Source organism: Pholcus phalangioides, unplaced genomic scaffold (assembly GCF_987345545.1).
Source record: "Pholcus phalangioides strain wild (caught in Gottingen) unplaced genomic scaffold, Ppha-v1.0 ptg000004l_1, whole genome shotgun sequence".
In the NCBI taxonomy this organism is placed as follows: Eukaryota; Metazoa; Arthropoda; class Arachnida; order Araneae; family Pholcidae; genus Pholcus; species Pholcus phalangioides.
The window spans coordinates 9906730-9925319 of record NW_028301597.1 but is presented as its reverse complement, the minus strand read 5'-3'; the positions used below and the strand labels follow the sequence as shown (position 1 = coordinate 9925319).

General features: G+C 37.3%; 1 protein-coding gene across 6 annotated transcripts in view; it reads left to right on the top strand.

Moving 5' to 3' along the window:
- The window catches only part of LOC149086522 (uncharacterized), a 211156-nt gene that overhangs the window by 97792 nt on the left and 94774 nt on the right, over positions 1-18590 (top strand). For all 6 annotated transcript variants that reach the window (XM_089255984.1, XM_089255983.1, XM_089255979.1 and 3 more), the window contains exon 4: positions 6972-7069. In XM_089255984.1, coding sequence (XP_089112110.1) covers positions 6972-7069 — 98 coding nt within the window. The remainder of the gene's footprint in view (positions 1-6971; positions 7070-18590) is intronic.

Genomic DNA, 18590 nt, shown 5'->3' with positions numbered 1-18590 from the left:
AGAAGTGAATAAAAATTAAATCTAACACACAGAGAGAACTTAAAATTTCTGCTATTGCAAACTGTCCGAAGAATAAACTTTTTTATATGATTTTTTCCCCTCCAAATTAGCCATGCAAAAGTTCATTTTATCTCTAAACCTAATATTCAAAAATATTTTTTAAATCTACGTAAAAAACTATGTTTAAATTTATAAATCACATCAAAGTATGTTTGTTTGCATTGAAAATTATAGAACATTGCAGATTATCGGTGTGCAATATGACAGATTTCACTGTATTTAAAACTGTCTTTTATTCATGTCTGTTACAGAAAAATGAGTTAAATATTAATACAAAGATCTTGTAACTCTTCAGTCTTTTTTTTTAATAATAATTAATAAATGAATAAACTGTTCGCAGGAATCAAAAATGGAGATTTTTTCCCCCCCATTCTTAAAATTAATAAGGTTGGCTTTTTTAAGAACAAGAAATCAGATAAATATCTCTATTACCTCAAATTACTCCATATAATAAAATGATGGCAACCTTAGCTAAGGAATAGTAATGAATTATTAAAATGTTTAAAATTGTCATTACCATGTCCCTAAACATCGTGTCCGGAAAATTCACCGACCAACAATTCACTTTTATATCGTTTTTTGAAGCTGTGGTTCCGTGAGTTTCGAAAATGTTATTCTTCATGAGGTTTTATGTCCAAGAATTGGATGTTTAAAACGAGATAATTTCATACGGTTTTTGAACTCACGTATATAACTTTAAACAATATGAGGCTATGGCTTTCTTTTACCAGTTTTGCTGATGGAGAAAATCAAACTTATCTTTATATTCACTTTATTCCATTAATTTTTTTTCCAGCATCAGTAGTAGGACCTCTATATTATATGGCCTCTACAAAACGAACTGCGTCGTAGCGAACTAATATGAGGTGGGGATCATACATAATCACCGGTAAATGTTAGAAAATAACTAAAAGAGCTCTAGAACAATATTCTAAAAGTGAAAGCAATACAGCCAGACTCGATTATAACTCCGAAATCCCGCGGAATCTTCGATGTCATTATAAACGAGTTTAACTGTATTTAAAATACTGGCTTTAATAGGTGTGGCATCATCAACAACCAATTTCAATCCACTGCTGGATGTAGGTGTCCTCCTTAGATTTCCCCTCAAACGAAATGCGATATTTTATGAAATTTTCGGAACTTCTATATGGTAATATTGCAACAACAAATTCAAGAAAACTTTGACTATAAACGAGTAAAACCGTGACATTTTTCAAAAAGTTTGGATGGAGAGGAAAAAACAGAAAAACCGGACTGTCACGGAAAATACGAGACAAAATGCAGGACATGTGGTCACCGATGCTTAGACTAGATTTTTAAAGATTTGTAAAATCACCCCTACCAACAGCGAGCTCTAAATCCACCCCTGTCTTCAACATATATGCTTGTGTCACTTCATTTTACATAAATCATTAATATAAACTAGAAATAATTATGACCCAAGGGCCGATCCTTGTGGGACTCCTTTCATTATATTTCAAATGTGCTGATTTTACCATTTATTATGGCACAGCTTGTTTCCTATTGTAGTAATATGTTTTATACCAATATAGTACATTGCCTGCTGAGAAGTGTTTTTATTTGTTAGAATATTTAAATCAACATAATCGAATGTTCGTTTTAAGTCTAAGACTGTAAGTCAAATGTCAAAATTCAATCCCCCTAATAAAGAGGGGGGGGGGGTTCAAAGGTTATATGGAGTAATCATCACTGAGCCGAAATCCCTGAAGCCATAAATATAAAATTTAGTAAGCGTTATATTTTACTACCAGTTGTTATCCGCGGCTTCGCGGATAACAAATTTTGAGATTTTGCAATCTGAAAATTACTCTCACCTCATAACCCCGATGGGTGATGAACTTTCAGAAATCCTGTCTTAGTGTGTATGTACACTATAAAATATAATACTAACTAAATTTCATATTTATGGCTTAAGCGACTTCGGCTCAGTGCTGATTGCTCCATATAACTTTTGAAACCCCCCTTAGGGGGTTGAATTTGGAAAAATCCCTTCTCAGTGAGTCTATATTACAATATTGATCTAATGTCATATTTATAGCTTCAGCTGTTTCGGCTTGGCAGGATTTCAACGTTGACCCCCCCCCCTCCCTTGTTGACCCCCCCCCTCTTATGACGCCCTTAGGTTATCGAATATGGAAAAACCATTTCTTAGTTAGTAGTGAGTCTTTACGTTGTGAAAAAAACTATTAGCAAAATTTGATATTTACAGCTTCAGCGGTTTTGGCTCGGCGATGATGAATCAGTCAGGACATGTTATTTTATATACAGTACTAGGGGCTCTGCCCCCTTGCCACCTTTGGCGGCCAACCGCCCCCCCTTTTCTCTTCACAACATATCTTGTTTATTTCGTCCTACTTCATCAGCGTGCTATGGAAAGGGACACGTGAAAGCACCAGCTTACTGAAGAAGCGAATTTTATAATAATAAAGCAACAAAAAACAAATGTGATTCATCAAGTAACCCCAGAAAACTTCCCCATGGGGGTCCCCAAACTCCAATTCGTTGAATTTTAGTGGGGGCCCTGACTGGATTTATCTCAGGCTACCGATGTGTTGCAAATTTTACAATGTTAAACAACAAAAATCAATGAGATTCATCCAGGGACACCCGAAATGAAACCTGTCAACTTTTCCATGGTGCCCCGACCTGAAGGCTTGTCGGACATACCCCCTGTGAGTGGCCACGAAAATTTTAAATTTTTATCAATTTTAAAACGAATAAAATCCAGGGTCCACATCCAGTAACGGGGACCCAAAAAAGCTGGTTTGGGGGCCCGCCATCTATTTCAGCTTAGGGGACTTACTGTAGGATGTGGGAACCTCTGGGTACATGCACATAACTTGGTCCCGATGTGTCAAATGGGTCCCGATATATGCAAGAGTTAAAACTTGATCCCAAAATCGTAACCGACTTCCGTAACACAAAAACTTAACAGATTTCCATCACTCAAAAAACGTCACCGACTCCCGTAATAAAAAAAATCGTCACTAATTTCCATTGCATAGGAAGTATATATATATATATATATACACGTATATAGTAAATATAGAGTGCATATAGATACGCACTAAGGTGGGATTTCTGAAAGTTCATCACGTGAAATTGCGGGTAACAGCTAGTTCAGCATAAAAAAAATCCATTGGTCAGCGATGTTTTTTATAATATCAAAGTGACAACAGGAGATGATTTTAAGCATTTTTAGGGGTTGATTTATCGCGTATCCACTTACTTTATTATCTTTTAATTCTGTTATTATCCCTTTTAACATTTCATTAGAAGTTTCTGAGTAAAACCGAGTTAATGGAACTTTGTTGAATATACTATCTTGTATTGGGCAACAGCAATTTGTAATTTATACAAATACAAGGCCACAACAGGCAAAATGCCCAGTGAGGTGACTGAGAAAAAGATGCCCACAATAAATATGGATGTCATATATTTCAAAAATACAGCGACCCGAATCCGTATCATCTGAATTTCTTCTCATAAAGTCATTATTTAAACTTTCCGCCATATCTTTAGGATATGGCACTTACTCACTCAATAGATCACTCACTCACTAGATCTCTCACTCACTTAGCAGCTCGCTCGCTCACTCACTCACGGACCGACTTACTCGCTCACTGAATCACTTACTCAGTCACTGAATCACTTACTCACTAGATCTCTCACTCACTTAGCAGCTCGCTCGCTCACTCACTCACGGACTGACTTACTCGCTCACTGAATCACTTACTCAGTCACTGAATCACTTACTCACTCAGTCACTCACTGGGTCACTCATTCAGTAACTCAATCGCTCATTCCCTCGCTAACTGACTTGCATCGAAATGTCGTCGGTGAATTGTTGGTCGGTGAATTTTCCTAGCGGTGAATTGTTGGCCGGTGAATTTTCCTGGCAGTGAATTGCATGGCGGTGAATTGTTGGTCGGTGAATTTTCCTGGCAGTGAATTGCATGGTGGTGAATTGTTGGTCGGTGAATTGCATGGCGGTGAATTGTTGGTCGGTGAATTTTCCTAGCGGCGAATTGCATGGCGGTGAATTGTTGTCTGTGAATTTTCTGGCGGTGAATTTTCCGTAAACCCCTAAACATCATTACCAAGTCTTCAACATGGCTTGGTAATGAATGACATTTTTAAAGTTAAGCCTTTTCAGGGCCAAACTATGCTAATTGGAAGCTTATGATATACTTATTTTGAAACCAGTCCCCAACTCTTTTTATAATTCATTCAGCAAAGTTAAAGTTATTAATATGTGTTTCAGTAATATTAAACTTGGTAATGACACATAATAAGTACACTGACTAAAATTTTGGAACAAGAGGAACAAAATGAAGTAGTACTTACATAGTTAAGCAAAAAAATACATCGCTGCTTGTAAGAACACGTTGCTATGGCGTCAATAGCCATCGCTATCAGATGAAGCGGGAGAGGTCCAATTTCCAGCCCAATATAATATAATAATAAGAGAAAAGGGGACTTGAGCCATTTAAATTGTAAAAAAACATGCTCTTTCGCCTCCATCAACACTCTTTAATTTTATGGCCACTTACTTAAAGGGCCCCTTCAAAGTTTGCGTAATAGCCGCTCCGTATTCTTCTTTTCTCTCTCTCTCCCCTATACTGAAGCCTATTAACCATTGTATTGCCACCTGCAGGCAATTGACTTTATTTTCCGACTTTCTTGCTTCCTCTCTACTTTTCTTTTCCTTCTTTCTTGTACAACTCCCCCCCCCCCCCCCCCACAGAAAACATCTTCCTCCCATATGCTTCGAAAGATCGTAGGGGGTGAACCTTGACCAATGATGTCAATTTTAATACTATTTGTACCTACGTAATCCTCATCACCCAATGGAAAGATCTTTCTTTGAAGCCGGACTACCAATTAGAAATAGGGGGTTGGTACCCCTCAAAACTTTACTTTTTGGAATCTTTGAAAAATAAAAGCAGATTGATTAGTGAAAACTAGAAATCAAGTTGGAAAAAAAATGTAGAAAGAGGAGAATTTTTTGTAAACACATTTTCAACTGTAGCATCAGGAGCGGCGATCATCCGTGATGAAAGGGATGGAGGAAAAGGTAGGAAAGAAATTCTTACCACAATTCTAGTAAATTATAGACGTTTAGTTGAAACCTAAATTATGAGGAATTAACAGGGGTCAGATGGCGAAATTAGGCATAAAGAGTGATTAAAAGAGAGTTATTCCAACATCAAGTTAAAATTATTATAATTGAACATACAGTATTTTGTTTATGTATTGTGCAGAATTTGATATCGTGGAAATGGATTTTTCTAATTGACTTTTATTTTGTGTAAATATAACTCGTTCTTTTCATATGATCATTTGATTAAATATTAAAAGCTATTGAACTTTAACTGATTCCTTCTTTTCATGAGTCATCGTTTTTATTCTAAATGTATATTGGACCACTAGGAGCCTGGGTTAATCTGATAATTACATATATATATATATATTCTTCCAGTGGTTCGATATAACAACGTGGAACTGTACAATCTAAGAGCATCATTAATATAAAAGTGCCATCTAGTGGAGATCTGAATAAAAAGTTACTGTGCACCTTGGTAATGACACTTACTTCTAGGGACAAACATTAAATATGGATAATTAGTAGAAATGTTTTTTGTTATGTCTAAGGTATGAAATATATAAACAGAAGAGAAATGAAATATACCCAAATAATTGCTGCTTATGATACAAAGCTTTCCAATTCTTAAAAATAAAGGTCTCAGTTAATAAATTTGCAGTTTGGGACAAGCCTTGGTAATGACATTTACAACTTAAAAATTTTTTTAAATATTGAAATTAAATTTTTTTTCATATTTCAACAAGTGCACAATGCAGTGCTTAAAAATGAATGTTGATAAAAATTTGAAACATTCATAGTTGATTTATTTGTATAATTTACATTATGTAGACAAGGACATAAAATTTACCATTATCTGAGAATGACCCAATAATACTAACTAAAATAAAAACTGCATGTACCCATTCATCTACGTTTCTTAGACGTAAAGATGATATTCTAGGGTCAAGACAGCCCCGAAGTGAAAAATACATTTTTCCCTATGTATAGGGTGCATATGTACAGGGTGTATGGCATTTTACTGGTGAACCATTGATTTTAGAGCCATGCTTCCAATTAGAAAATGTATCCAAATTACTTGTAGTACTCAGATATATCATATATGTGTTGCAAGATGTTGTATAATTATTAAAATAAAAATGTTGATTTTTTTTATATAGTCACCCGTGCTCCAGAACTTAATTACAAAAGTTTCTAAAAAAAAAAAAAAAAAACTCAATTACAAAAGTTGTTGCCCGGCCTCTCCTTATGGCAATAAAAAAAAAAATTCCATGTTTCTAAGTGCAATATTTGCTGAGATATTCCAAAAACTTAGAAATGTTCAGGACAACCGCATTAAATTTAGTAAAACGATTTAACGGTGATCTGCTACCAAAAGCTCATTCAGAAACTGTGGTTGCTTTTGAAACATTTCCTGTTTCGACACATACGAAAAACTGGCTGAGTGAGGAGATTTTGATGTTTCAGGAAAGGAAAATTCATCTCTGCCATCATGGATGAATATTCCTTTCCTGAAAACATAGATATCTCCTCACTCAGCCAGTTTTCCATATCTGTCGTATTAACAAGGGAGAGTGATATCTTTAGTCATTTCATGTTTCATCCGCAAACTAAAAAGGATGTTGGTCTATAACTATAAGTTGTCTGAATGTATACAGATATTTTATGTATTCCTATGATTAGTCTTTCATACTTTCTTTCATCAAATTTTTCTTTTCTTTAAATAAATGTTCTTTTTTTTTTATCTTGTATGCCACCACTTAAAATATGCATGTTTTTACAGCTCATGACACTCTCAGTTCCTTCAATTTCATTTATCGTACTGATGATGAAAAGAGAAAAAAAGGAATTTTGAGACTTTTTTCTCGCAGAAAAAAAGAGGTAATTTTTTTCCTTTTTTGATGAATATTTTGAATGCAATTACAATTTATAAGTTAACAAAACCAGGGTATGAAAAAAATCGATTTTTTAAAAATAAAAAATCAATTTTTCTTTAATATATTTTTTTAATCATATTTTATTCAAATTGGATTTTTCTGATTTAAATTAACTGAGACTGACATATTTTGTTAATCATGAAGAATGTTTATTGTTTCACCTAATCTCTCAAATTTAATTCAGCATCAATGAATAAACAAACAATAAGTAACTGCTAGCAAAATCTGTTTATGTAACATGAAAGGTTGAATTAACTACATGGATTAACTCACGAGCACACGATATATATACCCCCAAATATGGGTCATTCCCAAAAAAGTGTACATTTCACATTTTTGAGATGAAAAATTCAAAGTTGAATTTTTGAAATAAAATTGATCTCAAATTATAGCCAATGAATATTTTAAATATTTAATTATGTTTAATATTTCATAAATATTTTTCACTTTTATTTTGTAATATTTAATTTTTTGGGTTTTATGACTGAAAATTATGAATTATATCCACTCTGTTACCAAAACAAATATCGCTGCAAAAAATAAATATTATTTCTTCTGTTTTTGCCCACTAAAATAATGAAATCGGCTTATTTCTTACACATGGGCTGAAAAAAAGTAGTTTAAAAAAATTTCGACTTTTTTTTTTGTCGTTTTGATTGTTTTTCATGATTTTTTCGAAATAGCACATAGAAAGTTTCTTTTTTTACATTTTTCAACTACTTAAAATTACATTTTTTTATTTCTGGCAGACAATGGGTTGATATCTTGTAATTTAACATCTTAGTTTTTAAGTGCTTTTTAATTTTTTTGCCTGTGAACTGCAAAAATGCTTCCCGTAACAGAGTGGACAGAAATGTTTAACTTAGAGTAAGCAATCACACAATTATTCTAAATACACGTTTATTTTTCCAACAATTATATAGACAAGATGAAAGGTAACCCAGAGACTTCTCTATGACATCTGAAAAACATCCACGCTCTGAGGAAATTCAAAAAACACTTCCCCCCCCCCTCGTGGTTAGAATTTTGGCTCTGGCGAAATTTTCAAAATCTGGTCAAAGTAGATGTAAGATCTTTGTCATCAGCTCTGAACAGCTTCCTAGCATCATTCATAGTTTTGAGGTGCATAACTTTGACCTCCCCATCATCTTCAATGTCATTTTGGGCTACAATAACGTATCTGTATGTAGATTTTTATATACCACCAGAATAAAATTTTACCAAGGGTGTAATGAGGGGGGACTTGTGGGGTCTGCCCCCTCCCCCAAAAAATGTTAGAAAATGACAGAAAAAGGGGGAGAAGATGGCCAAATCTTATTGTTCTGTCACTTTGGTCCCCTCCCCTGAACGAAATTTCTGGCTATGCCCCTGAATTTCACAAGCATATGAACACCTGCTTTAATTAGACCATTTGACATTTCTTCATTGCTGTTTCCTTTGGAGTCGATACGATAGTTTTCACTATTTTCTTGAATGTCACTTTCCAGAGATTTTAACTCTGAAATTGGTTGTGGAACTTCCAGTTTTATACTTCTTTGGCAAGAGTAAGTTTTCTTTTCGTAGCATTCACAGAGATTAGCATTTCTTTTATAAAAGCAAGAAATATCTCTGTATTGCAGCAATCCATTGCCAGTTGCTACTATTTGGTAGTGCCTTTCAGCGTCATTCGGGATAATTTTTTTATACCTTTTATTTCTTCATTTTTGATTTCATACAAGTTTACATTTGTGGTATCTGAGAATTGTGAAAAACTGAGTGGCAATCTGATGTCATTTTCACATGCAACCAATTTATAAGCTGTCCTTTTCAATACAGCACCAACACCATCAACTGCTCCTTTTTTATGGTTTGCTTCAAAAAAATTTCTAGTACACTACTTGAAATATTTTGAGACATATTTGTCCAATAAGTAAAAATTTTTCTTTTGTTTGTACTGAGTACAAGGTTCATCAGAAAAAAAAGTGAACCACATTTATTTCATGTTCTTTCATCACTTTCAAAATCGGTTCCAAATGAGCCGAAATAGATGAAGGTCCATGCTCCAAATTCGGTGACACTGAGCAGAACAAAATTAACTTCTCACATTCCACAACATACAGCATACAGGTATGAAGGCACACTTGATTTCTTGACCCACCGAAATGATGACTTTGCACTTTTTCAGATAATTTGCCATTATAATTTTCACTGAAATCCACATGAAGAACAGCATCGTGTTTGTATATGTTTCTAACACATATTTGGTAAGCTCTATATTGGTGTTGGATGTTAAAAACGTGTTTCTTGAAGAATTTCGTTTCTTTTTGAAAAACATTGATCAAGTCTGTTGGTTCCACAATCTCTGCTCTGTTGTTATTTTCGTAATTTCTATCATTTTGCCATTCTTTTCCACTTTTTCTTGTTTGCGCTGCCATTCTTCACACTGTACAGTGCTATTCTCATCCATCGATTTAGAAATTTCATTCATAGATGCCATCTTGTCATGACAATTCAAACATTTGCCATACATACAGGAATATTCTGCTGCACGCGATATCATCAATTACACTGCTTAAAACAAGTAGGGGAGCAAGCAAAAAAGTGAAGAAAACCGTGCGAGACAGCCACATATTGGCATACAATGGATAGTACACGCGTATCAATGCGCAATATAGAAAAAAGACGTAAAAAAAAATTTGGAATTAAGCTTTAATTCTTTGAAAATATGGAAAAAACATGAAAAGATGATTTAGGGCAACAATTTGGTTACATGTAAACGATTAAAGAAAGTACTGCTTACACATGATGCATGAGTTTTAATAGGGCGTGTGGTCTCCTCGAACAGCTAAGACTGCTGCACACCTGTTTGCCATGGATGCGATGAGGTTATCGATCAGACTTTGGGGAATACTGTTCCACTCCTCAAGAAGTGCAATCTGCAAGTCTCGGACAGTAACAGGCGGCCTTGGTCGCGCAGCAATGCATCGTCCGAGCATGTCCCAAACATGCTCGATTGGATTCAGGTCAGGAGAGCACGCTGGCCATTCCATACGCTGTATTGTTTCCACTTCAAGCATGTTCTCCACCAGACGAGCTCTGTGCGGTCGGGCATTATCATCCTGGAAAACAAAGGAATCTCCAATGGCTCCAGCGTAAGGGATGACATGAGGTCGCAGTATCTCGTCTGCATACCTTCGGGCCGTCAAAGTGCCATTCCGAATGACATGCAGGTCCGTACGTCCGCCTATGCTGATTCCACCCCATACCATCCAACCAGCTCGTCTGTATTGTGACCTTTCACGAACGAATGCGGGGTTATTTCGAGTGCCCCCGTCCCTCCATACCAGAACACGTCGGGTGTCACCTTGCCCTGGTCGACGTCTAACATTTCCTGTTTCTTGGAATCGATTCCACAGCCTTGCAACAACACTTCTGGCGACTCCAACAGTGTCTGCGACACTACGTTGTGTTTGCCCAGATTCCAGTCTGCCTATAACACGCCATTCCATGGATTCTGGTAAATCACATTGTTGAGACATCCTCACGTCACCTTGTCTCAAAAAAAAAATACTGCGCGATCAAATTTCACAGTTACGGCAGTAAAAGAGACGTTTCTGCAACATCCCGATTTCTGCCCTTATCTCCTTTTTCTGGTTTTTGACGTCATCAACTTTGATTTGCATTTGAAGTTTTCTTCTTCCGTTTCCTGCTAGGCTTTAAATTATGGATGATTCATTTTATGTTACTTATCGGTATACATCTTTGCGTAATTTTGTTAAAACCATGTGCTCCCCTAATTGTTTTGAGCAGTGTATGATTTCAGGAGATGTTGTTTGGATAAATCTCAGTTTATACACTGCAATCAATTTATATTTCAAATTGGGCTGCCAACATAAGCATGTTTCCCTATTTCCAACTTTCTTTCACTTTTTTTTACTTTTATTTTTTGTTGAAATTGAATGGTAATTTGATGTTGGTATAAATCTTGCATTTATGTCTCTCACATTAGTGATCCAGAGTATATCCAGTGAGACTTGGGAGATAGAGCCAGGAAACAAACATAATGTATGGGAAATAATTGTTCTGTCCTATAAAATACAGAATTTATTGTCATATAACGACCTTTATTTATACTAAATTGCCCCTTATGCCACATCTCCCTGGATGTGTGCCTGGCAGTGATTTTGACGATCTGTACTATTTAATTTTTGTATTTAAATGAAGAAATATAATGGGAGAGAATGTGGTAAAGGGTTTCAATTGAATATATAACTTGTTAAATTTAACTTCGAAACCTCTTAACTAAGAAAACTTTACAGTCTGCCCCCCCCCCCCCGTATTCATGGGGGTTATGTTCCGTGGGTGACCGCGAATACGGAAATCAGTGAATAACCGAAACCATGGTTTTTTTTGTATCTCTTGTTCAGTAACACAGGGGTGGGAACTCTGCGCCAATTGCGTCGCACTGCGCCAAAACTAATATCTTGCGCCATCCTGCTCCAATAGCGTATTTTCACATTTTTCTGTGCCAAATAGCGAATTTTGCTTCAGTATGCCCGGAATTTCGGAAAGGGTGCCAAATATTTTTTGTTCCTGCTAGCCACGAAACGTTTTTTACGAGAAGAGCGTGTTTTATTCCACTATACTTAGACTATCGGGCTTTCAATCGCGAAATCCCGATATTGTCCGTGATCGTGGAACTAAAGATGGTTTGCAATGCCTTTCAGCTTTAAAGTGCAAATTCGAGTGTTTCTTCCGTTAAAAAAAAAAAAATTGCCACTGGAAGCAGCAGAAATTACTGTAGTCGATTGTCATTGTGTTAAATCCCGATGTTTCATGAAAAAATTTTCATTCCGGGAGTAAAAAGCGCATGTCCGCCGAATTACGAATGCTAGTTTAGAAACTTTGCCGAATAACGAGCGTTAAATCGTCAATATCGCCAGATAATGAGTGCTGAATCGCCAAACATCGAGTTGATTCTTCCGAAATTCTCTCCCATTTTGCAACAATTTCTTTCCAAGTATAAAAAATTAAAAACTTATAAAATTTTTTTAGCTCATTTGAAGTGCTGCTGTTCAAGGCAGCAAATAGTGTCGTCAGTAAGCAAAAATCATCTTAAATAGACAGGTGCAAAAAGTTTTATGACAGCCGCTCTTTCAAACAAGGTGTCAAAAGCCTAAAACACCAAAAACAAAAATTAAGCTGACGAAAAGATGTTTGATAACAAAAGACATGCTGCAGTTTTTTTTTGAAAAGGGTTGAGGGTCAACGAAAATATTCTTGTTAATTTCACTGCTCCAATTTATAAATATCTGCTCCGAATCCCATATTTTGCTGCTCCAAAATTGCTCCAAATCTCTAATTTGCTGCTCCAAAACTACACCAAATCCTGAATTTGCTGCTCCAAAACTGCTCCGAATCCTGAATTTTGCTGCTCCGAAATGGACTTAGTCACTTCCCACCCCTGTGAACATCATGAGAAAGAGCAGGGTGATGCAGAGGTAGAAGGGAATGTAAAAGAGGGTGCAGTGATTGTTGGCAATGTTTTCTGAAAGAACATTGCAATTTTTCTGTTTGTCGTGTCTTTTTTCTCATATCATCAAGTATGTTGGAGTATGTTGACAAGGCTTGCTCTACTAATTTTTCTACATGTGAAGAACATAATATACAGGGATCTATGTTATGAAAATAATCTACTGCTGATTTGAGCTTGAGAAGCCCTGCTGCTATGTTACTTGTGGTGAACTTGTCTTCTACTTCTATATCTTGATCTTCTTCATCTGGTACCGCTTCAGTTTCAGGACCAGTTAGCTGCATTAATTCCTCCTCGGCCAATCCAGTATTAAAAGAACTTTGAATAGCATGTATTCACTAACAAAGTACCTCCCGACTTCCGGAAAGAAATTCTGTTTAAACCAATCCAGGAAAAGTGTTTTCATATTCCAAGCCCTTTTATTGTTCATCCAAAATACTGGGAGCTTTGGCTTATCCTTCCCTTCAATGCTCACGGATTCGTAGATTTGAAATAGATGGTGGGCTTTACCATGTACCCATACGCATTTGTGCAAAACAACATAGTAGGTCTATCTTTACTTGCCTTGAAAAACCAAGAGCTTGCTTTTCTTCTCGGCATTTTCTTCCAAAATAGTGTAGTTTCGACAGCGTTAAACACTTGCTGAGGTGCATAACCCTTCTCTTCAACAATTTTCTACAAAGTCTTTAGAAACTTTCTAGCTGCCTCCTATTCGGCAGAGGCTTGATCACCAATGATTTTTACATTGCGTAATCGGAATCGTTTCTTAAACCTATGAAACCAACCTTTACTTGTATAAAATTTTGATAAAATAGACGTTTCACCAGCCCTTTCCTTTTGGAAGAGTAAAAATTTTTCGCCTTTTGTGTTATAATACACTATCTACCAATAAGTATTTGGACACTTATGCAAATGACGATATCTGCGGTCCTGAGATACGTCACGCCCTCCGCCGGTATATATAGTGTAGGAAACAACATCTGCATTAGTCGCATGCAAGATGGCACGCAGTTCGGAGCTCTCTGATTTCGAGAAAGGTATAATTATCGGGTATCACAAAAATGACCGATCCTTAAGGGACATATCTAGCGAGCTGAAGTACCCAAAATCGACAGTGGCCTATGTGATTAAGAAGTGGAAGGTGAGCTGTGATTGTCGAAATTTGCCCCGAGTCGGCAGACCAACGAAACTGGGAGATAGAGACCGACGGGTGCTGTCCAGAGAAATGCGAAAGAACCGCACCCAACCGATGGCCCTCATCCGCGAGGAGTTTCAACAGGCATCCGGGAGTATTGTTTCAATGAATACCATCCGTAAGGAAGCACATCTGATTGGTTTTCATGGTCGTGCTGCTGCCCATAAGCCTTTGATCACAAAGTCCAACCGTGTTGCTCGGTTAATGTGTTGCAAAGCACATCGAAATTGGACCGTAGATCAGTGGAAACGGGTTCTTTGGAGCGACGAATCAAGGTTCACCCTCTACCATTTGGATGGCAGGGTCTGGGTCTGGCGTCTGCCTGGAGAACGTCTCCTGCCAGAATGCATTGTGCCAACAGTCAAGTTCGGCGGAGGTGGAATTATGGTCTGGGGGTGTTTCTCCTGGTATGGACTGGGACAGGATGTCCACTCTGTTACATCATTATCATAAATAATTAAGATTTTTTTTTTTCATCTATATCAGCATTTAGTGATAGCACATGGAGATATGCTTCAAAATATAATAAAAGTTTTGACAAATCATTTGAATTTATAATGAAAAAAAAATTTAGGCCAATTTGTCCACTCTGTTATGTTTTCTAAAACCTCAACCAACGCAACAGAATGGAAACTATGATTTAAAGTAGAGTTGGCCCGTCCGTATTCGCGGTTTTTTTCCTTTATCGAAATTTTTTTTGACAACACTCAGCAATCGTCCATTTACGCGTTTTATTTACAAAATTTGAGTTATGCTTTTTTAGGATGGCTCATTCTTCTAGCGCTACTGATAATGCTTTGAAAAGGTAAATAAAAGTGAAAACTTCACAAAAAAATTGGGTACATTGTCTGTCGAAAGTAAGCCAATACCCGTTGTGGTCCGACATTACAGAATCAACGAATCTACGGTGAGATATACCAAGAAAAAGGAACCTGAAATTCATTCAGCCGTGGCTGTAGCTGCACCCGTGGCAGTCAAAACTTTGCAGCACCTATGGGATCCATGAGTTTTTTGTACAGAAAATGCTGTTTTTGTGGGTACAAGACTGATACAAAAAGGCATTTCAATTGATTGTAATACACTATCTACCAATAAGTATTTGGACACCTTTGATAGAAAAGATAAACTAACTTTATTCAAAATTAATAGTTGGTAGAGCCCCCACGAGAGGCAATTACAGCATGAACCCTCCGGGGCATACTTTCCACAAGTCCTTGTGTGACGGCTAGTGGTATTTTCTTCCACTCGGCTTGGAGAAGACATGTCAGTGCCTTCACCGATTTTGGACAGGTAGAGCACCCCTTAATGCGGCGATCCAACTCGTCCCAGAGGTTCTTGATAGGGTTCAGGTCTGGGCTCTGGGCAGGCCAGTCCATTCGATGAACCCCATTGGCACCATACCAAGCCTTGGTTAACCTCGTAGTATGATGACAGCTGGCATTGTCATCCTGGAAGTAACAGTCTAGTCTAGTACTAAAGACATAAAATGAATATTAAGCTGTTTTGCAAAAGTCAAATCCAAAATTGTTGATCAAGCATTAACTGTCTTTTCGGTAGGAGTGCTTTTAGATGCTCAAATGTTCCATGTCATTTCTGGGCAGGAGCGTTTTAAGACGTCAAAATTTTCCATGTCAATTCTGGGCAAGAGCGCCTTTAGACGCTCGTGAAAGCTAGTTCCTTCCCCCAAAACCCTTTGTGTCGTGATTGACAAGCTGTAACTCCCCTTCTCATTCAGGTGTCCCTTTGGGGCTACTTCACAAGAGCAGAAAATTATACTCGAGGAAAGAGTGCGTATTTTATTGTGTCCTTTCAACAAGACCGCCGTGCTTATGTTCAAGTACCTCAGACGACAGGCTATAGACATTCCCAATCCATAAATACAATAAAATGGCTTCGGTAGACTGCTGCATACTTCGACATCATTCACGAGATGCCCAGTTTTGTTAATTGACAACTACAATTCTAAGTTGTTTATTTATTCTAAAAATGGCGGGAAAAGGGTTTTGTACTTGTCTGTTTAGAGTTCATTTTTTCCACATGCATAGGAACTAGCTATTTCCAAGAAATACAAGGGTGAAACACAAATTACACACACACAATTCCCTTCAAGGGGAAATGATTATTTAGAGTAACTGAAGCCTCCCATATGCCGGGCTTCATTTTTTTCTAGTTTTTCTTAACCAGATATTATCGACGAAATCGTTTTTTACAGTCATGATCCTACGACAATAATATATGTTTAAGACAACTAAATTATGGAGGACGGAGGGGGGGGGGCAGAAATATAAATTCGGCCAATAATACGATCATTATAGTGCTCTTAAATTTTTTTTTATCCAACACCAGAGTCAAGACAATTTATGCATTGTGACATTTTAAATTTGGTACAACATATTATATTCACACAAAGACCAATATAAGAAATTCCGAAAGTAAGAAAAATATGTACAAAGGAAAAGGAGGAACAATAGATGGCATACAGCACAAAAAAAGTACAATGGTGCCCCGAGTTGGGACTTTACATATAGTTTCATTGATTTCCCCCTCCCCTCAACGCCCGCCCCCACAAATGACGAACCCTGATTCCCGGCCTAATTTACGTGGCAGCAAATGCGATCATTTTCATCAACCGAAAACCAAAGCTGCGAATCACGAACGAAAAGCAAGCGTAATGCAAGTACAACCGGCAATGACTCATTTCCACAAACCAATGTGCAATTTTAAAATAAATTAATAATAATTAATTTTTTATGACTATTTTTTGATTACTTATTCTCATTTACTACTTTTGTTTTAAATTGCCCATATACATGGCCCCCCACATCCTGATGCAGGGTCTCCAGGCTGGGATCTTTTACAAGCCCCCTGACCAGACTTCCACTGGGACTCCTTTATGATGAATTTATAGCATGAAAACAAAAAAAAGAAGATAAAAACCACCCGGCCCTAGGGCTGGAGCCTTGTCAGCCCACCCCTTGTGGGGGCCATGCCCATATGTTTATGAGATTGAAATCCAGGAAAATTTCTGGGATCGGATCACTTTGATTCTATATTTTTCGGGATTGGGAGAAAAACCCAGGAAACATTAACCTTAGTTATAAAAGAGCTGGATCTCAAAAAATTAAAAAAAAAAACCTCATTAAATCATTATCGTTTCAGAAAAGTTCAAGTGAACTCGTTTTAAGTCAAAGGCGTATACAGAATTTTTGTCAAGGAGTATTCATCAACCTTTTTTTTCTTCCGAGGAGAGAGGGTTAATTTCTACTCAAAACAAAAACGCCTCAGAAAAGGAGGAGGGTAAACCCCTCCCCCTTTTCGTATGCCAGTGTCCTGCATACAACATTTCACATCAAAACATCGTACATCGAAACGTTCTGTGCAGAGCCGTAACCAAATGATTGGTTACCCGGGGCAAGCACGCATTTTGACACCCCTTTGTAATGTTCAAGGACAGGTTTCAGAATGAAATTTGTGCCCCCTCTGGTCCAGCGCCAGAGGCACAAGACCTGCCTGCTCCCCCCTAGTTGCGGTCCTGGTTCTGTGAATTCAGATTTTCTACAAACAACTAAACTTTTTTGATAGTGCAGAAACGTTTATTTATAGGGGGCCGTATAAAATTAATACGTGCCTGCTGAGAGAGTTGGTCAGTGAGTGACAAAAAGAGTGAACTATTGAAATTGGGAGCATGTGAGTGACCATCAGAGTGACCTTAGTGAGCAAACAGATCAGTGAGTAACCAAAAAAGAAAGACCTAGAGAGTTTGTGAGCATGTGAGTAACCAAAGGGAGAGTGATCTAGAGCAGAGGTTCTCAACATTTTTTGACTCGTGGAGCCCTTTCAACTAAAACATTCTATGGCGGAGCCCCGTAGGCCAATTTTTTAATTATTCATCAAAGTTACTGATTTATTTTTACTATTTAAAAATATTTATAATTATTTTTTTTTAATTTTACTTGTTTTTTTTTATTTTCCTCAAGCGGCCGCGGAGCTCCTGGAGAGTGCACAAGGAGCTCAAGGGCTCCGCGGAGCACCAGTTGAGAACAGCTGATCTTGAGTATGAAGAAGAAGGTTGGTGTGTGGCCAAAAGAGCGAATAATGAAGTGTGCAGGCAGTGAATAACAAAAAAAGAAAAACCTAGAGCAGTGGTTCTCAACCTTTTTTGATTGTGGAGCCAAACAGGCATCTTTTTTTAGCTTAATCAAAAGTTTTTCTGATTTATTTTAATTTTCTCAATTGGCCGCGGGGTCCCCGTGAAGAAGTACACACTGAGTCCCGGTTGAGAACCGCTTACCTAGAGAGAGTGTCTGAGCATCGGAGTGATTGAAAAAGCGAGGGAGCTGGTCAGTGAGTTACCAAAAGGGGGAGGAACGATGTTGTGGACCAACCGAAAGAACGATTTAGAGCAATGGTTTTCAACTTTTAGAATCTCGCCCGGTTGATTCTTTTCTTTTTTTTTTGAGTGGAAGGCCCGGTAATAAACATGACTAATGGAAAATTTATGGAAAAAATAAAATGATAAATTACTCATGGCCCGGTTTGACTGATGACAGTGGTTGGTACCTTTCTCTAAAGAACTCGAGGCGACCACCGATAGGCAGCGCCTTCACTTCCAACCCATCTCACTAATGGCAGTAAATTGCAATATAGCGATATGGCCAGAGTTGTTGTTTGGTGAAGTAGTGGTTGGTACCGGATCACGGTCCGTTGGTTGAGAAGCACTGATTTAGGGTGTACAAGCGATCAAAACAGGGTGCAAGC